General features: G+C 44.6%; 1 protein-coding gene across 4 annotated transcripts in view; it reads left to right on the forward strand.

Annotated features, from left to right (window-relative positions):
• Positions 1 to 26,143, forward strand: part of MCOLN2 (mucolipin TRP cation channel 2) — a 56,364-nt gene extending 30,221 nt beyond the window's left edge. For 3 of the 4 annotated variants that reach the window (XM_045835421.1, XM_045835425.1, XM_045835423.1), the window contains exons 5-14: positions 1,772 to 1,856; positions 1,960 to 2,056; positions 3,712 to 3,811; positions 10,216 to 10,328; positions 11,632 to 11,781; positions 13,352 to 13,453; positions 13,557 to 13,679; positions 20,359 to 20,565; positions 21,953 to 22,074; positions 25,345 to 26,143. In XM_045835421.1, the coding sequence (XP_045691377.1) occupies positions 1,772 to 1,856; positions 1,960 to 2,056; positions 3,712 to 3,811; positions 10,216 to 10,328; positions 11,632 to 11,781; positions 13,352 to 13,453; positions 13,557 to 13,679; positions 20,359 to 20,565; positions 21,953 to 22,074; positions 25,345 to 25,381 (1,136 nt within the window). In that variant the 3' untranslated portion in view covers positions 25,382 to 26,143. Of the gene's footprint in view, positions 1 to 1,771; positions 1,857 to 1,959; positions 2,057 to 3,711; positions 3,812 to 10,215; positions 10,329 to 11,631; positions 11,782 to 13,351; positions 13,454 to 13,556; positions 13,680 to 20,358; positions 20,566 to 21,952; positions 22,113 to 25,344 lie in introns of all 4 variants that reach the window. The other variant, XM_045835422.1, reaches the window with a different exon arrangement.
• Positions 26,144 to 26,426: the final 283 nt, after the last annotated feature.

The raw sequence follows: 26,426 nt of genomic DNA on the forward strand, positions 1-26,426 counted from the left end.
CACGTGGATTTCAGTGCTGGCTTGCCTCCAGCTAGCTGTGTGCCCTTGAGGAAGTCTCCTGGCCTCTCTGTTTTTTAGTTTGCCCATCTGTAAAATTGCAGCAATAGTACCTATCTTACAAGGTTGCTTTGGGGATTACACAGGATGATGCATGAAATGAGAGAACATAGAAAACCCCTAGCACGGTGCCTGATATATTTTTTTGCTATTGTTATCATCATCGGTCTTTTGCTGTAGAGATCAAGTTTCTTTGGATTAACTGCTCTCACCATATTAATCAAGATCTAGTCAAGAAAACCAACATTACACTGGTTCTTGACATCAACTGTCTATTTGCCAAACATAGGGAGGCACGTCCCAACCCTGACACTTGCTTTTCTTAAATATCATGCCTGTTGAGTTGTCCATTCAGCTCATGGCCTTGTTTTTGGCCCAGGAAAACTAATTGTTCACAAAATGTTCACAAAACATATTGGGACATGTTTTGGGTGTCAGCTACATGCTAGGCAATCAGTTAACCACCCAACACAGTGTGCTCTGGCTTGCAAAGATCTTATCCTATAGTTGAGGGGATAGATAAGCAAATAAAGAATTGCATTCGTGGGAGAAGACTCTTAAAGAATTGGCCATTGAGTCTGCCAGGATTCTGGAGTTCCTACTGAGAACCAGGCACTGGCATTCCCATGAGGATAAAGGCAGCCGCCCCTGAGCCAGAGGCAGAGAGGCTGGCTGTGCAGAGGCCCTGCCTGTGAGGGTCCCGTGGCCCTGGAAGGCACCTGCCAGCTCTAGACCTCCTCGGGTTCCTGCCAAGGTGTTGGGCTGCACAGTAATGAGACAGATTTTGACGTGAGACTCTTGGAATCATTCTTTTATAGTTCAGAGGTTATAATTTGTTATTTGAATACAACCTAAGTTCCTTTCCTTTCTCTGTATTTTTTTTTTTATTTTGAAAAAGTTTCAGACAACACAGAAAAGTTGCAAAACAGCACAAAGATTTCTTTGTATACCTTTCATCTAGATTTCCCAAATGGTAACATCTTACCACATTGGCTTTCTCATTCTCCCTGTGTTTAAATATTCCTCCTGCAATGTATGAGAACAAGAGGGTGACGCTTTACCTGTAAATGTTGTTGCTTTACCTGTAAGTTACTCCAGTGTGCATGTCCCAAGAATGGCCTCCCACATAACCACTGTGCAGTGCTCAAAAGGGCGAATAAACGTTGGTACAATATTGTAATCTAAAAACCCTATTCACATGTCATCAATTGTCCTAATATTCTCTTTGGCAAAAGAAAGCTCCCCCGACCCCAACCTCCTTGGTCCAGGATCACATATTGTTGTGCCTCTTCAGTCTCCTTTAATCTGGAGCAAAATTGTTCCTTGGTTTGTTGTTGGGGTTTTTTTGTTTGTTTGTTTTTACTTTTATGACCTTGACATTTTTAAACAGTGAAATGTCCCTCACTTTGGGTTTTTCTGTTTCTTTACGGCAAGATTGGGGATGTGCCTTTTGGTGGGAAAACCACACAAGCAGTCCATGGTTTCAGGAGGTATACGATGCCTCTGTATCTCATTACTGGTGATGTTGACTGCGCTCACTTGGGCAGGGCATTGCTACCTGCCAGCCTCTCCACTGTGAGTGCCTAGTCTTCCTGGTGTAATCCATAAGTATTCTGTGGGGAGATACTTTGGAAGTGTCCTGCCCTCCTCACATGTCAGTCCTCTGGGTTTTGCATCTGATTCTTGCCTGAAACAATGTTCTTCGTTGGCCCAGACTGTCTTCACTTGGACCTCCAGGCCCTCTCCGAGAACCCTCCAGGCTGGAAGAACTCATCATTCTTCAGACTGGAGTTTTATAGGTAAATAAGGTTTTAAGTCTCATTTCCCAGGAGACAGGGAGGAGGACAGGAGAGTAGACAGTAAGATGCTGACAATTTATATCTTGTATTATTTTTTCTTCAGGCTCTTGCAAGTTGAAATCTCCTTTCACCTCAAAGGCATTGACCTGCAGAGGATTCTGTCCCGAGAGTTACCAGACTGTTACGTCTTTCAGAATATGGCAAGTGTCTATTTTACTGAGCCGCTTTTTATCATTTTTCTCTCCTCCTTCTGTAGATGTGGAGTGGAAAACACACCAGCCTGTGCACGTGTTAAATGCAGTTGTGTTTTAAACCCATGTAGTGACACTAGGGCATTGTTGATCCAGAGACAATTACTTATGAAAATGAAGCAAGCCCTTTCCAAGTTTTCAAAAACCAAATTTCTCAGTTGAAAAGATAAGTTTTCAAAATCGACTTTGACCTTTTATTCTTCTAATACATTTTTTAAAAGTTTATAATGATTGTTTTAACTGTTTATAATGTTTTTCCCACTTTCAGAGGAAGGTCTTTGCAAACACAGCAAATGCTTTCAGACCTGCAGGCAGGTCTGGGCCCCTTGGGCCACTCTGCAGAGGACCGGTTGTTGCCTTTTTCATTTTGGGAGGAGGCGTGTGCAATGGGAGAGACTGTGTACTTTTGTGGGGAGAGTGACCTGTCTTCTCACTTGCATGAAATTTCATACCCTTCCCTCCTTCCTTCCTTCTTTTCTTCCCTCCTTCACGTTTATGGAAGAGCAAAACTGGATGCTGAGCTGAAAGTTGTATATAATTGTCTTAGCAACTCAGAAGAGTGCTTTGTGCAACAGTCAGTAAATAGTAATGAACCCCTACTGTGCACCAGACATTGCCATGCTCTGGAGGTGCAGTGGCCACGTGCAGCTTAGTGCAAGAGGTAGACAGAAAAGCAAGTGAACAAAGAAATAAAAGTAATTATTAATTGTGACTGGTGGTAAGGAAGAATGTCTCTGGCAGAGAAGATCATGATTCACTGCCCTGGAGTGATCTACATATTACAAAACACATTGAAAAAATTTTTTAAAATTCACAGGCAAAGAACTTGAGAGCTGGAAGTGTAGCTGATCTATGATTAAATCCACAAGCATTGGAGCATCTCTGAACACAAGCCACGCTCTGTGTCATCCAAGAAATCTCACTATGACCAAACCAGAGCTTCAAGAATTCAACCTGCAGACCTCCTTTCTATACTTACGAGCTATGACTAAACCTCCACTAAGCCTGGCACTCAAGGCCTCATTTTCCCCAAGGAAAATATCTAAAATACTTCCCTCAAGGTCTAAAATACCCAGCATATTTCACTCACAAATTTTAAGTGATGGAAATGTAATGTGGAAGATTCGGGGTATTTGGAAATCTCAATTGAGCTGGCAGCCTTGAATTAATCTTTGCCATTTCTGAAAGCATTATATGTAGCACTAGAGGCAAACAGAAAAATAATCTCCAGCCTAGTGAAAACCTAGAATTTCATACCCAAAGGGCTAAGTGGAAGCAAGTGCTTTTAAATTCCATTCAGTATAATCAATGAGGTCACTGTGTTCTCTTGTCAAGGACTGGTGAATCTCATGTTTGTTCCTGGAACTGGTTGGCTGTTTTGCTTCAGGATTTCTCTGAGTCTGCCTGTGGGTTTAGTAGAACTTAATACATTCAGCCTTTGGACCATATATTTTCATTAATAAAAGTGGCGAAGGATTCATGTGATGAGGACATTTTCATCAGTACAATTTTTGGATTAGATGATGTTTGGATGCCATTAAAATTTTAAGCAGAGTCAATCTAGCAAGTCATACTTTCTGTTCTCTGTACATTTGTGTCTCCAGATTACCTTCGACAACAAAGCTCACAGCGGCAAAATCAAAATCTATTTTGACAGCAATGCTAACATTGAAGAATGTAAAGGCTTAAACATATCTGGATCTGGTAAGTATGTTATATGCTTGCCCATTGTGGCTTTGGATGATTTTTTAGTATTTTATTTTAGGATTCAGGTGTTTAAATGGTTCATTTGGATGGTGATAGGAAGAAAGGACTCCAGAAAACCACATCTTGAGCATTAGATTCTTTAAAGCATCTCCAAAAGCTTTGTGTTTTTGTTTAGTTCAGCAAATATTGATTAGACCCCTCTTAGGAGAGGCAGCATGCGCAGTGGTTGGGGTAGAGCCTTGGCAGCCAGACTGCCTGGGTTTGGGTCTTGGTTCTGTTTACTATGCCTGTGAACTTGGACAAATTATGGAACCTCTCTCTGTCTCATTATCTCTTTTCCAAATGAGGGCAATAACAGTACTTATTTTCCAGTATGTTGTATATCAAATGAGTTAGAATGTAAAGCAAAGCATTGAAAACAAGATTTGGCACATACCTTAGCAGGGTGGCTCAGCTGGTTGGAGCATTGTCCTGTACACCAACAGGTTGTGGGTTCGATTCCCAGTCAGGGCACATATGGGAGGCAACCAATCTACATTTTTCTCTCACATCTATCTCCCCCCCCCCCATCTTCCTCTCTCTAAAATCAGTAAAGTTGGCATATAGTAATTGCTAGGCATTCTGGAAAAGAAAGAAAACACCGTTGTTGGGGCATTAGACATGCTTATAAAATCTCTAATGTGTTATGGATGGCATTAAGTGTTAGAAATACAAAAGGCATGAGGGTAAAGAAAGCAAAGGTTAATTCAGACTGGGGCAGAGTGAGAAATAAAATCTATCAATGGTTCTTGGAGAAGGTGTGCTTTGATCTGAGCCCTGGACAATGGGGAGAGATCGGGGACTTCAGAGCCCAGAGAACAGCCTGTACAAACACCAGATCGCCTAGTCAGTCATGACTCAGAAAACACCTCTTGATCCACAGTTTGAATTGAGCTACGCACAGCCTGTTCTCACTGAGGGTTCGGGATAGTCTTATGATGGATGGTCAGTATTTATTCATTTATAAGTTTTGTTTAACTGAATTTGCCTTTGACTAGGTTATCAGAACAGAATTAAATATAAATATACCTGTGGTTCCTAACTGGGCTAGATTACTTTAAAAATAGATTCAATTCATTGCTTGTTGCTTCAGTTATATGCCCTGATGATTTTGAAGTTTTGGTTTCGTAGTTCTAGTAACTGACTTAAACCACTGATTAGACTATATGGTTTCAGTTTCTGTTAAAAAAATGGTTACTATTCCTCAGCAAACACACTCTTCCACAAAAATACACAGATCAGATGCATATTTTTCTAGTCCATCTATGGGTTGCAGCTATTTTTAGCAAAAGAAGCTAACTTTTGTTGTATATGAGCTATGGTTTGGAATAGTCACTATGATTGAATGAGTCAAACCTATTGGCAGAACATGGTTTCCTTCCTCCCCACAGGACTCCTATATTCAGAAGAAAGGAGGTCTGAACTTTAGCTTTTTCTTGTCTGGGAAGCTCTGTATCTGTCCTTCAATCCTAAACCAGTAACTTTGCTGGTAGAGTAATCTTGGTTATAGGTCCTTGCTTTTTATCACTTTGAATGTTTTTTGCCAATCCCTTCTGACCTCAAAGTTTCTGTTGAGAAATTAGCTGACAGTCAGTCCTAGGGTAGCTCTCTTGTAGGAAACTAAATACTTTTAAGATTCTCTCTTTATCTTGTTAGGCAATGTGGCTCAGTTAGTTAGAGCATTGTCCTGTACACTGAAAGGTTGTGGGTTCAATCCCTAGTCGGGGCATTTATGGGAGGCAACTGATGTCTGTTTCTCACATCTCCCTCCCCCCCCACCCCACGACCATTCCTCTCTCTTTAAAATCAATAATAAAAAGCTGTGCTTAAGCCCTGGCTGGTATAACTCAGTGGATTGACTGTGGGCCTACAAACCAAAGGGTCACCATTTCAATTCCCAGTCAGGGCACACACACCTGGGTTACTGGCCAGGTCCCCAGTAGGGGGTGCATGAGAGGCAACCACACATTGATATTTCTCTCCCTCTCTTTCTCCTCCCTTCCCCTCTCTCTAAAAATAAATAAATAAAATCTTTATTTAAAAAGTTATGCTTAGGTAAAGATGTAAAAAAAAGATTCTCTCTTTGTCTTTAACCTTCTGCATTTTAATTATGATGTGTCTTGGATGAGCTTCTTTGGGTCCATCTCATTTGGGATTCTCTGCACATTTACTTCCAGGTTAAAGAAGTTTTCTGTCTTTATTTTTTTCAAATAGGTTTTAAATTTCTCTTCTCATTCCAGCACCTTTATGATGTAAATGTTGGTATGCTTGAAGTTATCCCAGAGGCTCCTATACTACCCTCTTTTTTTTGGATTTTGCTTTTCTTCTTGCTGTTCTGATTGGATGCTTTTTTGCTTCCTTATATTCCAAATTGCAGATTTGATTCTTGGTTTTATTTACTCTGCTGTTGATTTCCTGTAAATTATTCTTCATTTCAATTAGTGTATCTTTCATTTCCGACTGGTTCTTTTTTATCACCATCAAACCAGTATTACATGAAATGTTAAATGGTTTCTTCTTGTTGTTCCTAATAATAGTAATAATGGAAAAAAGATAAAAATATGAACAATAAAATGACAATAAATATATACTTAGCAACAATTGAATAAAAAAAATAAAATAAATGAGCAAGCAGAACAAAAACAGACTCATAGACTGAGAGAATATTTTGATGGTTGCCAGAGGGTAGCGATGAGAGAAAAAAGTGAAGGGGTTGAGAAGTACAGATTGGTAGTTACAGAACAGTCATGGGGATGCAAAGTGCAGCACGGGGAATATAGTCACTATTCTAATAACTATGTACTGTGTCAAATGGGTATAAGATTTCTCAGGATGATCACTTAGTAAGTTATATAATGTCTAATCACTGGGATATATGCCTGAAACTAATATAATATGTATGTCAACTGTAATTAAATAATAAAAATGATTTGAAGGAGTTTAAAAAAGAAGAAAGGAGGTCTGGCTCCCCCCTGTGGCCAGTGAGGAGAAACACTGATATTTTAATAGACCTCCAGACTTGTGCCCTAAGAAACCAGATTCTGTCTCTAGGAAAATGGGAATTTAAAATAAATTTAAATAAATTTAAAATAAAATGATATGATGACGTGAAAACCCTAAAAAGCTGAAGTTTGGAAACTAGCTTAGGAAATGGAGCCTCCCCCATTCCCTGCATCAGGCTGGTGGATTGATGGCTCTGACGGGGGAAGCAGAGAGACAGGAAGTGGGACAAAGGCAAGGGTAACATCTCGTGGGAACCTTGCACTACTTCCAAAATGTTCTGAGTTCATTCTCATGGATATACTCACCCTGAGGCGTCTCTCTCCCTCTCATCATTGCCTCTGTTATTTAAGGCAGATAAAGGAGGGAACATCCATTTTCACACACAAGCCAAACGTTGTTTCCTTTGACTTCGAATACCCGTCCCCCAGAGTGCCACTAATGTACCACTTCAACTTGACTTTACGAATGTACAATTTGGGCATGAGGGGCTGGAGGAGGTGTTGGTGGACAGGACTCCCTACCGATGGGTGTCATGATGGGTGTCGGGATGGGTGTCCCAGGGAAAAGGAGTTTAGTAAGTGTGGGCAGCCCGGGGTGAGAGCCACGCCAGCAGGCAGGGGTGGTGTGTGCAGGACCTCTCGGGCCTCCGGAAGGACTGGGCAGGGTGAAGGGCTTCCCTAGCCGGCCTGGCTGAGGCATCTCTCTGGACTCGTGTTCTACAAACCCAGGTTTGGGAAAGGTTCCCATAGGGATAACAGAGCTTTGATAGAGTGAGAAAACAATTACGATGTTCAGAAAGTACTTTTTGTAGCACACCAAACTCGTCTTCTCCATAGATAAATTAAAAGAATACTCTGTTTTCTCTGTTAGGTTTCTCTGTTAGGAGGGATGGTTTATCTTTCTAGACCTGGGCTCAGTTTTCCCACTACACACAGTCTCAGAGCTTTGTTTAGTTATGTGTTAGAAAGGAAGGTACTAGATGCTGTCCTTGTGGTTTACAAGACTGTGAGTTCCATTTGCCTGAGAACTGCCTCTGTTCCCTCTGCCTCATTCCATGGTCCAAAAAGAGAAACAAACCAACCAACCCGAAGTGGTCTGGGATTGGAATCGAGTTAAGTTGCTTCCTTACCTACCCATAGATGCTGTCTCGAGGTAACTTGCATAAACTTCTGAAGTATAGAATGAAGGGTGGGTGGCAGTGGTATGTGCTAGGCATGGTTCGAACAGGCCTGGCCCTGGCTTGTTTTACTTGGTTCCCTGGCAGCCTTGAGGCAGGCCCAGCTGCTCCCCCATTTTGTAGCCGCGGCATCTGAGGCTCGGCGAGGCTAAATAATCTGCTCAGTGAGTTACCTTTATTCACTGCAGTCCATTTATTCAGTGGGCTGCGGCTGTAACCCACTGGGTGAGCAGCTTCACCTCAGACACCCGTGCCACTGTTGCTCATGCCCTTGTGTTTAATAAGTCTGTGGATACTCTGCTCTTTCCCTTAAATGCCTTCTCTGCAGGGATGTCACTCAGCAGCACTCTGACTTTAGACTCCTTGGAAGGTTCCCTGTCCCCAGTCCTGTTGCCTTCTTGGGCCTTTCTCCATCTCGTTCCTGAGCTCATTTCCTCTTCTAATTCTTAAACATTCCTGACCACCTCCCCTGAGTCTGCATGTCTCTCTGCGGTCTCTCTGAGTGGCTGGCCCACACCCATGGCTTTAGCTGCCCCCGAAGCATCCTCTCCCGTCCTGAACATCCAGACGGAGCTCAGTTTACTGAAGACAGAGAACCAGGAGTCGTGCCCGGTTGGCCCTTCCTCCTTACTCCCTATAGGCCCCACTGGAGGCCACTCTGCCTCTCTGCTCCATCTCTCGCCACTTCCCTGTGCCCTCTCTGCCTCTGACTTAGCTCGGACCTTCACAAGTTCCGGCGCAGATTACTCAGTGCTCTCTCTTCTCATGTTCTGCTGGAGTCTCCGCACTTATACGTAAGCATATTGAAGCATTATGCTAAGCAAAGTCACTGTAATGTTGAAAAATACTTATGGTCTCCACCTTCCAGAGCCAGTCATTTAGTGGAGAAGATGGGCATTGAATGATTCCATAGTAACTACGAAAAATGTTTGTTGTTGTTATTTACCAGGGGCTGTTTCTTATGCTTTCCTATATGAACTTACTTAATCCTCACAACAGCCCCATGATTTAGGTAGTCTTTTGATTCTACCCATTTTTTTTGGATGAGGGAACTGAGGCACTTTCTCCGAAGCTACTCAGCTTCTGAGTGCAAAGCTAAGATTCAGACCCAGGTTTTCAGGTTCCAGAGGCCAAGTTCTTTCCCATTTTACACTGTCTCTGTTCCTTTCTGTGCTGTTTTGAAGACATAATTACAGATTCGGTGGTCATCAGGCAAAGGGGAGTTAAAAGGAGCTATTGGTGTGTACACTTATGGTGAATGCTATGAAAGAGTAGGGGCAAGGCTAATAAAGATGGGAATCTAGGGAATTTCATTCTGAGAGGAAGATACTCAACCTGAAACCTAAGGCTGAAAAAGAATAACCTAAACATGTGTTGTGGAGAGGATGCTGTTCCAGGCAGAGGGATTAGCATGTGCAAAGTCCATGAGGCAAGAGAGAGAACCTGGTGGGAGCAGGGAAGGAGGAAGACCACTGTGGCCTCAGGGTAGAGAAGGTGGGGGAAGAGAAGCAATTGCCCAGGTGATGAGACTGCAGGCAGGGCGCAGGGGGCCAGGCAGGCGAGAACCATGGCTGGGATTTGGGACAATACCATGCAGCCTGAGAGAAGCTAAGGTTACAATTTTATCTTCCTCTAGTATGTTCCCCATACTACTGTGCTCCAAGACATAAATCATTACTACTCTCCTTCTTACTACCATTCCGAGAGGTTACTTTCTCCGCGTGCAGGCAGAGCTTACTGAAGGGCACTCTTTGCTGGGGAAGTGCACGGTAAGGTTGAGAAGCTGAAATGCAAAGTCTGAGTTGGTGGTATTTTCAGTTGTTTGTTCCCTCATTAATGGAGAACTTGATGTTTTTGCTTTTATGTGAAAGAATTCAGAGTGTGTCAGTAGTTTTGCCTGTTCTGAGTGGAGCTCAAATGGACTACCTTCTATTGAATTCTGTTCTATAGTGAATATTTGCAAATGCATTTAGTATATATATTGAGTTTATGCCTTTATATGTATAATCTTAACATTGGGTGGTATTATACCTTATTTGTAGACTTTTGAGTGAATGCTTTGTGATTTATTCCTGATGTTTAAGAATTTATCATTTGAACCTCTTTTTTGACTGCCATCTTGTTCAGAAATTATTCCCAGGTAAGGTGTGTTTGACCTTTGAATTCTGTTTTTGTTCCTCAGGTCAGAAAAGCACTCAGTATGTACTGGCGTTTGATGTGTTCGTCATTGTGATTTGCTTGGCTTCCCTGACTCTGTGCACAAGATCCATCTTCCTTGCTCTGAGTTTACGCAAGGTAAGTGTGTGTTTGAATGTTCTTCCTCGCCTCTTGGCCTCTGCCCCCAGTGTGTCCGAACAGTGGGCCCTGATGTTGGGTCATCCTGCACTTTCTGGGGCCCTTGACCAAATGAGCTCCTTCGAGTGGTGTCCCCTAGGAGGCATGCATCAGCCTGAGGTGTGTAGGGTGAGCAAAAGCTCCCACCTCATATCAGGTGGGATCAGATAATTATCCTGCTTAAAACTGAGATGATAAGCACAGGTACACAATGGTGAATTCTCAAGCTTTTGACTGTTTCTAGAATAAGTGAGACCCTTTTGATTCAGGCGTCATCTGAAGAGCAGAATAATAGCACGTGTGGGTTTCGTCTTTTGTCTTCAAACCAGAGTTCATTTTGACAGGGAGGCAGGATAAATGGGTTATAATGAAGCATAAAATACTCTATTCGGTTTTTAAATAGTTTCAAAATTCTCCCCTGAGTTTCATTTTACCTTTTTACTCTCAGGGCTCTTGTGACTCTATGTGTATCCCAGCTCCCCACAAACTTACCCTGGTCTGTGGCATGCGTGAAAATGCAGACTGGGGTCAGGTGCAGGAAGTCATTGAAATACCATTTGTGGAGCAAGAGAACAGTCTATATTCTATCTTTCTCATTCTTGACCTTTGTCAACTTATTTTTTAAATACCCATGTCTGTTACTGCCCCTCCCCCCAAGTGCCCCGATACTCTGATCCCAGGTCAAGGCCCGGGTTCTGCCAGAGCGGGGTGGGGTGGGCGCACTGGGAGCACACGCTGTGGGGCTGGACCGCCCGTCTCCAGTCCTGGCTTCGCCTCTCCATGCCTCATTCTCTCCTCTGCAAGGTCGGGCCAACAATGCCTAGTTCATAGGCTGCTGTCGGGTTGAATGAGCTGATAACATGGAAAATATTGGGGATGTACTGGGTTAGCTCTTACAGGAATCTGCTGAAGTGAGTGCATAGCCTACAATGGTTGAGTTCCCTTGGGAGGCCCTGGAATGCTGGAGTCTGGCTGTTGTCAACTTATTTTTTAAATACCCATGTCCGTTACTGCCCCTCCCCGCAAGTGCCCCGATACTCTGATCCCAGGTCAAGGCCTGGGTTCTGCCAGAGCGGGGTGGGGTGGGGTGGGCAGGTTGGGGGAAGAGTGTGGGCTGTCATCTCCAGCCTTGAAGTGGATCTAGTGAACAGGGAAGGGTGATACCGTATCATTCTACAGGCGAGAGCACTGTGTTGCATTTGTCTTCTCCTCCCAGAGGGCACTGAGGTTTGTAAGAAATGCTCTTTTAAAATGTTTGCTGCAGAGATTTGTACATTTCTTCCTGGAGAAGTACAAGCGGCACGTGTGTAACGCTGACAAGTGGGAGTTCGTCAATGGGTGGTATATCCTGGTGATCATCAGCGACCTAATGACAGTGGTTGGATCCATCCTGAAGATGGAAATTCAAGTCAAGGTGAGGGGTAACCCATTTTAAATCTGTTTTGTTTTCTCTCCTCCTGGGTGACATCATGTCCTTTAAGATACAAATGCCTTGTGGAGACTAGTTCGATTCTCATGTTTTCTCTTTTCTCACGCCCCTACATTTGAAGCCTGACCTGATTCATGAAGGGAAAATAAGGAAGCTGATGTTCTGTGAAAGGTGACATTTCTGGGAATATCCCCAGGAAACTTGGGAGCATCTTGAGAATAGGAATGCAGGTGTGAGAAGATTGGCTGTTTGGATGGGTTTCATTTATTTTTTAAGTCACAGAAGGAACAGCTGACCCATGAACTAGCCATGTCAAGAGCCAGTGGTGACCGTCCCTGACCAGCAGGCACTCTGACAGACAGGGCCGAGGGCAGGGATATCAGAGTGTCTTCGAGGGGCCTGACACCACGTGTAACTCAGTTGATTTGATCTTATGACAAAGTCTTGACTCCTCCCTCACCCAACTGTTCTCCGCTCCAAGCTCTGCTGTCAGAGGGGAAATCTTACCAACTTTTCCGCCTGACGCTGACGTCCCTCCCTCTCATCCATTCTGTCCTCCTCTGGCTTCCTTTAGGCCAACTTCCTCTCTGGTCTGGATTGCTACAGCTGGTTCCTCATTGCTTGTCCGCCTTTGGCCATGCATTTCTCATATCCATCCACACAGCTGTCAGAAGAATGTTTCTGGGAGTGTCTATGTTGCCGTTACAGTCCTTTCTTACGGGACCCCCTTTGGGTGAAGTGGCCTCCAGGTCCTTGTCATTTAGCTCTGCCTCCCTCTCCTGCCTTAGATCTCACTGATCCAGAGATACCGCGCCTCGAGGACATCTTTCTGGCCTTCAGCACTGGGCCTTGGTTCAGCCTTTTGCCCGTTTACCTGCAATGCTCTCCCCTAGCCTACCCTCCGGGCCTGGCTCTGCTCTGGGTCATGCCCATGGTAGGCGTTTTATGACAAGCCAGCATTCTATCTCTTACTGCTCTAAGCACATTATATTAAAATCACAGTTGTGTATTTGCCTCCTTAATTAGATATAGAAATCCTTGAGAGCAGGAACTGTGTTAGCAAATCATGTTTGAGCTTTCCTTCAAAAGTAGCTGACTGGCCCTGGCCGGGTGATTTAGTTGGTTGGAGCATTGTCCCATACACCAGAACGTTGCAGGTTCCATCCTGGGTCAGGCCATGTACAGGGGACAAACAATGGATGTTTCTATCTCAAATCAACAAACATATTCTTAGGTGAGGATTAAAAAAATTTCTTTAAGTTGTTGACTGGTATTGTTTCATATTTAACAAACACCATCAGTTTATATTACTTAATCCCTACGTTAATGCATTTTCTGTTTCAGGACATTATTATTATCAGTTCAGCCAATTGAAATACTACACAAAAATCAGAAACACAGTTAGAACTGTGCTCTCTATTATCTGCAAGTTAAAAAAATACCCTTCATATTGGCTGCAGAGAGGCAGGCTGTCCGTTCTTTTCCAGTGAACTTGAAGTGAGATGAGTAACCGGAGTAGAATATTTCACTCATACCTCTGTCTTCCATTCCTTAGAACCTCACAAATTACGACCTGTGCAGCATTTTGCTCGGAACATCCACACTTCTCGTCTGGGTTGGCGTCATCAGATACCTGGGTTACTTCCAAAAATATAATGTAAGGATGCAGCCTTGGGCAGTGCCTCTGGGGTTGTGATTCATTTCTCCCTTGGGTCCCATAGCTCCTCCTCCATGTCCCCTGTCTGCTGGTGTGTTTTCAGGTGCTCATCTTGACCATGCAAGCCTCACTGCCGAAAGTTCTTCGCTTCTGCGCCTGCGCTGGGATGATCTACCTGGGCTACACCTTCTGCGGCTGGATTGTCTTAGGCCCATATCACAATAAGGTGCGTAGTGCTGATTCTTCCTTTTGCAAATTAGTCACCTGAGACCCCGAAAAGTGGGTTTCCCGCACTTTACCTCCTTCTCACTTTCCTCCAGCATGTTCCCTTGATTCCAGGAAGCCCATATCATTGCCATGGTTTTTTTCCCCTTTTCCTTTTCAGGGTATTGAAACTACTATGAGAGAATAGAGAGCACATTTCAGAGCTGTCTGGGACTGGCTTATGGGTCACATGTCAACCCAGCCGCCCATCAGATAAGAGATGTTTGGACTTGAGATCACTATAATAAGATGAAAATAGATGGGGAAATTATTGTGACATCTTTCTAAGTTAAAGTACTAGGGTTTTCATCCGAATTAACCAAGGAGAGTGGAGTTGGTCAGAGAGCCTGCAATGGACCGTGTTGGGTGCATGAGTAAGATGACAACTCGTCCTGCCTTTGCAGTGGCTCTGGTGACAGGACGCCTCTGCGCCTCATTAAAGATCAGTGTCTGGATCTTAAACTGCGCTGGGCTTCAGTCAGCATCATGATCTCAGGGACATCCAAATTATGCTCATATTTTCTTGTCTTAAAGTAATAACTTGGCATCAGGAAATGAAATCAGGTAGGCCCTGTTTTCAAACTAAAAAGCCAAAGGAGTTATTACATTTGGTAGTTTTCCTTCCACGGGCCTCTGAAGTTGGAACAACGGGGACGACGGCAGAAAGAGCAGCAGCCCGCACCCTGTGCGTGCGTGTCAGGCATTGTGCACAGCATCGCTGCCTTCTCGCTCCTTTCATGCCTCCGCAGCCCAGGCTCTGTTGTCTTGGCTGAGGTGCTCTGCAAGAAAATAACATGCGGAAGATTACACTGCAGCTTGTGTAACAGCGCAGCCTTAAGTTTTGACCTTGATTTCTGCTTTAGACAAAATATGCGATTGGATCTGGTTTTTAAATTTACAAAAAGCGAGCAACCCACAAAGTTCAAGCTTTCTGTGTTGTCCTACTTAAATATATGCTTTTGTAATCTGGCACACATGACGGCTTTCTCCTTTTTAAGGGTTGCATTTAGTACATCCAAAGAGAATTCTTGTTTTCCTGTTTGAGAAACTGCATAATCAACAAAGTGACACTCTCTGGGTTAATAGTAGATCTGGATAATATTGTTGCTGTTCCAATTTTATGCCATTGCTTTAGAGGTGACTTATGAGTAAAAATTGTTCTTTGATAAGATCTCTCTGATCCAGAGAACTTACTGTCTTAGTGCCCAAGGAAAATTTACATTTTTCTTGACTTGTTTTGTTCTGTGGATGCTTCTCCAAATTTTTGTCACTAGAGGGCAGTGTTGCACTGTGTAAAATAAATACCAAGTTAACAGATTTTTGGCTTTTATTGACTGGCTACAAGGCCTTGCTGACAAGTGGTCCTATCTCCTTTGCCCTTCATCTCTCCTACCCCATCATTATTTTGGAAGATGCTCAGATAATGTTGCTTGAATTTTATTAATACAGCTATCATTCTTGAGTGCTATGTGCTATGTTAACTCTCCAGTAGCTCTGTAGGGAAATACTATCTTTTTACAGAAAACAGGGATCTTAACATGTTAGATAACTTTCCTGAGGCTACACAGCTAGTAAATGACAGAGACAGGATTCACACCCAGGTCCCCTGACCCCAATCCACAAGCTTCAACCTATACCCAGTAGGGCTTTTCTTGGTATTATCTGAAACAGACCATTACAAAATAGCATTTAGTTTGACCAAGGAATAGATCTACTATGAGAGGATTCTCTAAACCTGCGTCAGGGTTACCTTGTGGAAAATGACCTTATTTGCTTTGTGAATCTGACTGCATTTCCATATGTTCAATTCTATCCTTTCAAAGGATTCCTGTGAGATTGTGATGCTCTGGGCCAGCATTGTCTAATAAAAGTACCATGAGAGCTGCAAATGAGAGCCCTGTGTGTACTTTAAAATTTTCTAGACCTTTATGGTCTTTAAATTTTTCTAGGTACATTAAAATAATTTAAAAAAAATAAACAGATAAAATTGATTTAAATTATATATTGTATTTAACCCAATATATCCAAAATATTATTTCAGCATGTACTTAATAGAAAGCATTGAGATATTTTACCCTTTTTTTGGGTACAAAATCTTTAAAATCCAGGGTGCACTTTGCCCTGGCCACCCATCAGTTGTTCCACAGTCGTGTGTGGCTGGTGGCTCCCGTTTTGCATGTGGCTCCTCTTGCCTTGTGCCTCTCACTTAACGTTTCGCCTTCCGTTTCTCCCTGGAGGAGCAGAGGGCATAAGGGCTGTCTCTAGGGCTGCTAGCAGGTCTTTTGACGGCTTCTGCCTCCCATCTCTACCCAGGCTGACACACTGGGGAAAGGCATAATTCAGTTAATGCAGTGAATGCACTAGTCAGTGGAAGGAGCAGATCTTCAGTCTGACTCAGGACTTCCGTGCTTCCCTTCTCTGTATTGCTGCTTCTTTGAATCTGAATTTAGAAATGTTTCCTGGCCCCTGCATGGCTCCCCCACCCCCCACACAAATTAGCTCAAACTGTGAACACTTTCAGGTTCTGCCAGTCAGTATCTGTTGAATCGGAAGGTCTTCAGTAGTTCCTGAAGCCTTCAAAGGCTGGGCACCACAACGAGCATTTTCTAGGATCTAGAATCGTAGCAACCTCAGGTACTGTAGAAGCTAACTCTTTCTTTAAATAAGCCAACCACTCTAAAGGGGACGTTTTAGGACAGCTAGTTTTATACTGCTGTGTGGCAGGCAGGGGGCAGGACCCACATTTCAGCCTCCCGTTTTCCTAGTGGACATTGGATTTCAACAGTCCAGCTGAAACGGGAAAACACAAAAGAAGTGTCCAACCGATGTTGATTCCAGCACTAATGGACGTTGGCTCAGAGCCCTTTCAAGAGGTCCGGGCCCAGAGGGCTAGAGACTGTTGATATTTAATAATTCAAGATGAAGTTTGGAAGAACATTACTCTAATGTGGCTTTTACATTTCCAGAGGATTTTTTCGCTGTCAGGAATAAATCGTAGTCTTGCATCATCTCCATTTTCCAAGTGAGGAGACCAAGGCATTGAAACATGGTTGGACTTTGCTGATGCCGCAGGTAGTTTGGCAGAACCTGTACCACTTCTTCCTGCTGTTAAGGCCTCTTGCTTTAGCCCAGCACCCCTCTTATTCAAAAGAACTCTTAGCCAGTGAAAACATTTAACCTAAAGTTGCTCTTGTAGCCAATTTTTATGTCATTCTCTGACATAAGCCATTGCACATTATGTTTTCATTCAAATAAAAGTTCTTTCTGGCTTGATTTCAAAATATGATTTGTGAAATGAATGCTTGGGTTCTCACTGTGGTCCCCATAGAACCTATGGGGACTCCTTATGGGAATACCTTTACTATTCATTAAATGTCGCCTGCGCACCAAGCATTGTCAGGTTCTTCTAGGCTGAGTTCCTGAAGCCAGTGACTGTGGGTTATTGTTGTTTACATTCCCCGCGTCCAGCATGGCACACAGAACATGGTAGGGATTCAACACAATGTTTGCATGGACAAGAAGCAGAGAGACAGCATTCCCTGCTTCCCAGGGGCTTACAAGCTCTTAAGAACCAAGGTAACCCCCTGTAAAAGCAGTTCTGCTGGACTGGACGCACCTGAGGGCCTTATTTTTCCTCCTCTTGGGTCTTTCTAATGCTCCCTTCTGCTGTGGAGTTGGGTCACGGAAACTGGCTGGTTCGCAGCCACTTGTGGTATAAAATGACAGGGTGTATAGCAATCACTTCCCTCACTGAGTCTCTGTTCTAACTTTTTGGTGGGTTAAAATAAATCTCACCAGCAGAGAGGAGAGAGCAGTATAGTGACTGTGAGGGACATTAATGTTGAGACAGGCATTGTGTCCTGCCTGACACTAAGTCACAGCCCTGGAAGCAAACGCGTGAAGTTGGTATGTGCCGACCAACCAGTTATTCCCAGTTCCGGAGCCTGAAGTGTAGACTGTTAGGGGTTTTGAGACGAAAGGAAGGAATTGACCAGGTTCCATAAGAAGGTGTGAGAAATAGGAATTATTAATGGTGCTGTTAGGGTTGTAATTGACTCCCACAGAAACCAGCTTTAACTTTGTTGTCTGAAGGCTACTGGTGGGGATGGAAAATATTTACTCTGAGGATTTTCTGTCTTACTGTTAAATAATTTGCATATTGTTGTGCTTTGCTCAACTGGATATTCCCTGCAGGTCTCTATGGAGAGTGGCTTCAGAGCTGCTGCTGGTGCAGCAAAGGCCTGGGCGTGGTCCCTGTTGGGGTTAAATTTGTGTCCGCCACCCTGGTTACAGACTTCACCCCGCACATCCAGCCGTGGTGGAGGGGGACGGGATGTGGTGCTGGCCGTCCAGCTGGGGTATGGAGAAGTGGGTTCAAAACCAGTCTGAAGACCAACCAGTAGTTTATACTGTGGTTCTTACTGAGACAGACAAGGGACCAGAGCTTCCCAGGCAACCAGTCTGGAGGTAAACTTTGAAATAGCCTTTTAACACTGGCTTCTGTTGGACACAGAAGAAGAAGCTATCGGTTGAAGAGAATAAACTCCATGAGGCAAAGGTGGAGACTGGGTCTGGTGTTGTGGGGGGAGAAGAGCACAGGGCAGTAGTGACCACAGGAGATGGGAAGAGGCCACCCACGCAGAGGAGGCCTTTACTTTGCATCCAGATGTTGTATGTGCCTATGCAAGAGAAATGACCAGGGGGTGGTATTCTGTGAAGTTAAGACTTTACTGCATCTTGGGCTGGAGGGTGAAGAGGTTGGCATGAAGAAGATGTCCTTGGAAGTTTCTGTAATGATCCAGATACAAGTGTCGGTGTAAGAGTGGAGTAGAAAGACTTGATCAGAGAAACACAGGGGCAGCAGACCTTAGTAGGTTGAAGAGGGGCGAGATTAATTAACTCAAAAGACAGTTTGAAGTCCCGGCTTATTTTGGAGTAAATGTTTCTTGGGTGGGAGACTGAAATCACCGACGGGAGCAGGGAGGTGTGGAAGGAAAGCCCAGTTCCAGGTTAGGGTGGTGGGAGGTCTTATTTGTTGCCTGTGAAGTGGTAGCACGACTTCCAAGTAGAAACGTTCTATTCACCCGGGACTTGGCTGTCCCCAAAGCCACACCGACTTACGGGACACACAGTCCCCACCACTAAGGACAGAATTTGTTTCAAAACTCCACAGTAACTTGCTCCCTCTGTGTTCCTGAAAACCATGTTATCTTCTGCCTGTTAGGTCATTATCGTCCTTGAGAAGCTTTCATCTAATGTTACCCCTCTGGCCCTAGGATGTTTGCTTATTTAGTACCTGCTGTTTGTCTGTAGTCAATGTGGCGGGAGGTAGTGGTCCGCCACCTAAGTGAGGATGCTGGCTGCAGGATCCACTGGTGTTCCACGCAAGCCCCCACCAGCTTGGAACTCTGGGTGCACGCTTCCAGCTACCTCACTCCAGCACTTCTACCTGGCCCATCGAATTTGCCTTGTGTAAACTGAGTCCATTCAGAGGCCTTTCCCCTTGTCCTCCTCCATTTCCTCCTTTGCCAGCCTCGCCTGGGCTCCTTGCGATCCTGGGCTCCTACACTCCTCCCTCCCAGCATCCCTGCCCTCGGCTTTTCCCCTGGTAGGAGATTTTCCACGTGCCACGGGCGCCCTTTAGGGATAGATCAGATCACTCCTCTGGCTGCAATCTCCTACTGCTTTCCAGGCTTGCCCTGCAAAGTATGTAACAGAACAAGGAGGCCCTTGGCAGTGTGGCACAGACGTTCTTCTGCAGACACTTCTAAGGCTCAGCGCCGCATTTCCCCCATTTTCACTGAGCGAATGCTTCCCTTCCTCTTCTCACTGGTGAGTTCAGCCTTCCGGTCCTAGTTCTGAGGGGCACTTTCGTAGTACCGCCCACCCAGGCCCTCCCACTGGGCACTGTAATATATCTCGATCTCGGCCTGTCCTCTGTCAGCGTGGGAGCCCTAGGAGGTACCGGGCAGGCCGTTCATCTTTTGCATTCCCGTCACTGACAGCCTTCAGTGTTCAGTGTGCCGAAGTTACCCAGGCTGGTGGGTGGAAAGGCTACAGTGAAACCATTCGTGTAGCAAAATTTTCTTGAGCCTATCCTGTGTCTCAGGCCTGTCCATCCTTGCTGATGGTAGGATATGGATGCTACAGTTCTTTCAGAAAGCAGTTTGTTGGGCAGATTGTAGCCTTAAAAATGTGAATCACTTAGACCCCAAAATAGGAAAAAAGTGTTATGCTTGGAAACGTTCATTACATTGTTCTTTGCAATGATAAACATTATTGGGACATCCAGTGACAGGAAAGAGTTAAACTTTACACGGCTAAGGGATGGACTGTTATATAACAAATGCTAAGTGTGAATAAGATGTTGTTAAGTGGAAAAAATCAAGATCCAGAATTGTTAGATGATATGACTACAAATATACAAAAACGCACAGGGAAACCTGAGGGACATGTCAAGAGACTGCGTGTGCAAGGCAGTCTTGAATGAAGCTTCCCTGCGTGTGGCCTTCTCGCTGCCTTCGCACGAATGTTCCTCATAAGGACGATGACCGCAGCTTCAACAAAACGAGCTAGCTGGACACTTCTCTGCTGTTTTGGATGATATGTCTCAAAAACTGATTTTGGTTTCCCCCTCTCAGTTTGTAGGTCTGAACACAGTTTCTGAGTGTCTGTTTTCTCTGGTCAACGGTGATGATATGTTTGCGACCTTCGCTCAGATCCAGCAGAAGAGCATCTTGGTGTGGCTGTTCAGTCGCCTGTATTTATATTCCTTCATCAGCCTTTTTATATATATGATCCTCAGCCTGTTCATTGCTCTTATTACAGATTCTTATGACACCATTAAGGTTAGTAATTATCACTATTTCCTGCCAAGAAAATTATAAATTCTGTGTATATTGGAACATTGGAACTACTTTTTTTTAACTTAAAATACAACATTTTACTTAAATTTTGAGGTTTTGTAGAAAAGAAACTTGTTGGATGTTGGAAGCTGATTTTTAATGTGAATTTAGGACATCGTCCCCATCGCCCAGATCAGGGCGGGCTGGTTGGGAGGTGTGGGGGGAAGGAGAGAGGCGGTGGGTGAGGACGGGCTGAGTTTGGTGAATCTCGTCGTGGCTGGGCTGTGGGTCCAGGCACAGACAGGTGTGCCCGCCGGTCCTGGAACTTGGGCTTGGAGTGGTGGTAGGTTTCAGCGGTAAGGGGCGACCACCACCTGACAACTGTTCAGATGCTGGAACTGTTCATGCACTGGCTGATACAGCCATTTGTGTGGTGCTTGTTACCTTTAAATTATGGAAGCTGAGGCTGTTTGGCCTCCTGTCTTCCTAAGCTGCCTGATGGGGTTCTGTATCCTTTCCCTCTATGTCCATTGAACCGGGCTGTCGCTTGAAGGAAGCTCTGCTGCTTCCAGCGGTGAGCCCCCTGCAGGTGACAGTCCTGCTCTGAAAGTCCCGTTTGGGACCAGCGTCAGAGTGCCCCGGGCAGTGCTGTGGCAGCGTCTGGGGCGTTGTCCTCTTTCTTGAACCTTCTCAGACTGACTCAGAAGAAGCACATCCGTGGGAAGTGCTCCCGAGCACAGTTGTTCGCGTGCGTGGGGAGATCCGTTTCCACATGGGAATGGTGGTTGGCTCTAACAGCAGCGCCGGGCACCGAGAGAGAATTGCTGCTCACGTCTGCCGAACGGTCCCTGTCTCTGACGTGACAGTGTCCCTGTGCGTGGGCCCAGCCTTGGTTGCTGGTGGATGGCCTCACTTAGCCTGAGGGGAGAGGGGGTCTTGGATTCTTCATGTCTGCTTGAAAGACAGACACTGCCTTCTTTCCCCCTAAGTGACCACCTTCCATAAAAGTAGAGGCAATAGAGGTTACTTATTTCTCAGGCAGATTGTACTTTGGCAGTGAGGGGGAGGGGAAGTCTTACCTGGTCTTGCATTAGCATTAAAACTTTAGACTTTAGATTATCTCCTTTATTTCCCTCACTCACCCACCCCACCCCTGCCTCGCCCGGTCTTGCTTTCTGGTGTTTCCCTTTGGACTGTTCTGTTCCCTGGGTGCCCCACTGGGCCTTCTGGGGCTGACATATTGATTCATTACTGTTCATATCACTTCTTGGAGCTGAGCTAGCAATGTGGGAGAGTTTCATTTTAGCAATGGTGGGTTTGGTTTGTTGACAAAGGGAGCAATTTCTCATGCTTTATGAATGCAATAACAATGCTGTGTGCTTTTTTAAAGAAATACCAGCAGAATGGGTTTCCTGTGACGGATCTGCAGGTGTTCCTCAAGGAATGTGGTAGCCGGGGGCAGTGTCAGAAGCAGCCCTCAGCCCTCCAGTGCTGCGTCTGCTGTCTGAGGAGGTCAGTGTTGTGTTTAGCCAGGTCTCCGTGCTCCTGAGGTGAGTGGCTCTGCACCCTAACAGAGAGGCTTTTGAGGTGAACCCTGCTCTCAGAAATCAGCTGATTGTGGGAGAGAACTCAGCTTTCCTCCCACTGAAATCGGCGTTAGAAATGAATTCTTATGAAACAGAGTGGAAAGCCACCTGGCATGGTTGGACTCTCACGGGGATACCATGAGATTATTATGAGAAGGTGTGAATTATGTCTCTAAAGTCAAGAGGGTGAACTCTTAAGTGACCAAAGGAAGAGGTCAAAGCTCTTGCTTTTAGAGGTGGAGCTCCGAGAATGTCAAGGGCATTTTCCCTTTGCACAGTATGTGGTACCAATGAGCCTCCTTGGCCGGAGCGGGAGGCCTGCCTGGGCTGAGGCTGCGCACGTCCTGGGCTGGACACGCACGCCCGCAGCTCATGGTTCACCAGCTGCGCTTCACTCCCGTCCCTCAGGACACTCAAGAAAATGGCCTAGACCCGCGACGTTCAGTGCGTTCCTTCTTGTGGCACATAGAACATCAAAACTATTTTGTATTTTTTGCTGACATGACAAAAAAAGTGTAATTTTGATTCATTCGCACCGGATGGCTATTGTTGTGTTGGCTGTTGTCATTTTTCATTTGACCATCTCAGGGCAAAGAGGTCAGTGCCCTGACTGAGCAGTCAGGTACTGCACGGTTTACAAATCCCTGGGGCACACCAGTTGAAAATCACTGCACACCTCAGTGGCAAAGCCTAGTGGTTTGGGAACTAGAGTGGGGGTCAGATGAGGATAGTGTTTTTTTTTATCCTCACCCAAGAACATTGTTTTTCATTGCTTTCAGAGAGAGGAAGGGTGAGAAAGAGAGAAACACACACACACACACACACACACACACACACACACACACACAGATGCATCAATCAGTTGCTTTCTTGTACATGCCCCAACCAGGGATCAAACTTGGGTTTGTGCCCTGACTGGGAATCAAACCCTTGACCTTTCAGTCCGTGAGACGATGCTCCAACCAACTGAGCCACTCCAGCCAGGGTGTTTTTAACTATACCCGTGTTTGTTTTCATCTCTAGTCAGGGGAGCAGGTTGTTAATGCAAAGTATCCCCTACCCATGTGTGCTGAGAAAGATTCTCTCATCCAGATTTCTGAAGGAAGATGGGGGAACATGATTGCAGCTTAAAACCACAGGATGTATTTCCTGCTAATCAATTCCTACCCCTTCTTGGGATTTCAAATATGACTGAAACCTTTCCAAAGACTGACTGGTAACTATGAAAGGAGGTCTTCTGAGAAGAGTTAAGTTTTTAAAATCACATTGTATCCTCTCAGAGCATTAAGTTGTTACCATGGAAACTGGGATAAAAGGAAATTAATTTTTTTAATAGGCAGCTGCTTCCTAAGAGGCACCTTGTATAAGGAAAGTCTTTCAAAGTTGCTTTTCTAATGTAAAGTTAACTGTAAACAACAACAAAAAAAATCATCTTAGAATGCAGTTGTGAATTTTGGAAAGTAACTGATAAGTTTTTTGTGTTTGATTTTTATCCCTTGGTTTGCACCATAAAAAGCCCCAGGAGGTTGTTAAATGTTTTCTAGTGCAGTCATGTGGAGTAAGTATGAGATGTGAGGGGCGGGCTTGAAGACTGACTATATGGTTGGTCTGAGTGGTGGGGACCACGATCAGCGGACCGTTGGCCCTGAGATGCATGCACTACAGGTTGTTGAGAAGATGCCTGGCACAAAAGGACGGTCTGGCCCATCTTTAATGAAAGAATTAGATGGAGCAGGAGAGTCTACGAAAGGAAATCACCTGAAAAATGGGGATGTTGAAAGTTTTGAAAAAGAGGATATCAAAAATAAAAACAGAAGTGGCTGTTACCAAAGGTGGTGGTTGGTGAAATCAGCTAGAACAGTTTTAGCTGAATAATCTGATCAAAGCCTGGGTCTGGTGGGTTTGGTGGACCCTAGAGAGAGTGAATGAAGATCGTAGGGCATGAGGAAGGAATTGGATTGTACTGGGCCTTGAGAACAGTGATGGCTTCGACTTTATAAAAAAACTAAGTACAACCTGGGTGGCTGGGTGACTCGGCTGGTGGGAGCATCATCCCATACACCAAGAGGCTGCTGGTTAGATCCCTGGTTGGAGCATGTATGGGAGGCAACCGATCAATGTTTCTCTCTCATATTGATGTTTCTCTCTCTCTACCCCTCCCTCTCTCTCTCAAATCAATAAATATATCCTCAGGGGAGGATTAAAAAATTAAGTACACCTGGTTGTGTTTAAAGGCTAGGAGCCAAAGAATGGATATGTTCCTCAAAGAATGGAGGAAGGGTCTGAATGAAGAGTAACTGTCAGAGAAAGCCCTCCCTGAGGAACTGGAGGATTAGGAAGGGCCTCCTCGCCAGGACTGTGATAGCTGTGATGGGCAGCCCTGGCAATCACAGCTCTGCCCCTCCTCACTCTTTCTCCAGGCAGTCCAGCAACCACCACAGACTGACCCTCCTTCCAACTATCGACAGAGCCTCCAGCCTGATCACCAGAATACCTTGGTTTTGTTTTGGACCCTGACAGTTACCCACCATATCCCACTACCTCTCCCAAACCTCTTGGTTCCTCAGTGTCATGAGGGTGAGCAGATGACCTCTGACACCCCTTCCAGCTCTCCTGCAATGTGGTTCTCTGGGAAGATGTGCTCAATTGAACAGATGCAGAGTTTACCTTTCCCCTTCTCTCCTGCAGCAGAGGAGGACACCCACTGTTCTAGGCATTAGGAAGGCCCTGTCAAAGGAGGGAGGTGCAAGGTCCCAGAGAGGCAGGCAGCTCCTCGAAGTTGCCAAAAGTATCTACTCAAACCAAAACAAATGCCTCTCTTAATTTTTTCTTTAAAAAAAAATGCAAGTTCCGTTTTCTAATTTCTTTTTTTTTTTGAAGATTTTATTTATTTATTTTTAGAGAGGGAAGGGAGAGAGATAGAGAGAGAGAGAAACATCAATGTGTGGTTGCTGGGGGCCGTGGCCTGCAACCCAGGCATGTGCCCTGACTGGGAATTGAACCTGCGACACTTTGGTTCGAAGCCTGCGCTCAATCCACTGAGCTACACCAGCCAGGGCATTTTTTTCTTTTTAATGTTTCACTTAGCATGTTGATAACCTACATATGCCTAGAATATGGAGTATTCCTATTCCTTGTCAAAGATTTTTGAGTCATTGTTCTCTTTTCTCTTTCCTCTTCCCCCTTTCTGTTGCAGGAAAGAAAGTGATGACCACTTGATACTTCCTAACTAAGTCTTCTGCCAAAGATGATCAAGTTGCAGGCTCCTTATCCAGTGACAATGTGGAGGGACCCCCAAATGGCTTGGACTGGCATGTCCAAAAATACTGATGTTCTGTGTGGAGTAGGAAAGAAGACTGTCAGCTGGCTGACCACAACTGAAGTTCCAAAGTTCCTTTTTGCACACTTGGATGGTGAAGCATAGACCATACGAACTACTGGGCATCAGTGCAATGGTCCAGTGATCATGAAGTTCTTGTAACTTATGACATGACAGTGTTAGGATGCAAAAAATCATATTTCAGAATGTGCAAAACAATGGTGTTGGAAACCACACACTTAAAGATGTGTGGTTATCCTCACATAGGTTTTTTTTTTTTTTCAAGTGGTTCTTGGCTTAGAAGATGTATGTTAATTCATGGTCTGTGCAGAGATGAATTTGATTGCAATACCAAATTAGAGTCTCCAGCTGGAAAATGATTAGGCCATTTAGGATGACATCTAAATCCACAGAAAGACCTCTGCCGGTGGACATTTCTTGGCCCATTTTCCTGTGGTTTTCCTCAGTAGGATATGAAGTGACTGTCGGCACAGTGAGTGAGGTGAACAGGAAACACCTTGTCCCTTGAGCTCGTGGCTGATTGTGCGCACACAGCAGGTGGAGGTCACCTGCAGCCGTGCTCGCTCATCTTAACAAATGGACAGTCTCCCCCATGGTGGGGACTCACCCTTGCCAAGCAAGGAAAGATGGTGTTTTTTACCTAAATAAATTTATTTTTATCATAACATATGGAATTACTACTATTTTATTTTAAATGTAGAATCTCTTAACATCTGTCTACCTAGCAAAAAATTAATGCCACATTTCTGTCAACTCTCTGGTCTCCAAAAGGGATTTCCCACTTTCTTAAAGGCAGCAAAGGAGACAAGGGGGCTAGTAAATAGAAGTTATTCAATTAGTTATATGAATGACTTCAGAGATTAAGATTACTCCATGCATAGGTTTATTTCATACTTGAGCTATCTCAGAGGTCAACTGTTTTAGATTTATTGGTGAAT

Source organism: Phyllostomus hastatus, unplaced genomic scaffold (genome assembly GCF_019186645.2).
Source record: "Phyllostomus hastatus isolate PE091 unplaced genomic scaffold, TTU_PhHast_1.1 phas_contig_209, whole genome shotgun sequence".
NCBI classification, from domain to species: Eukaryota; Metazoa; Chordata; class Mammalia; order Chiroptera; family Phyllostomidae; genus Phyllostomus; species Phyllostomus hastatus.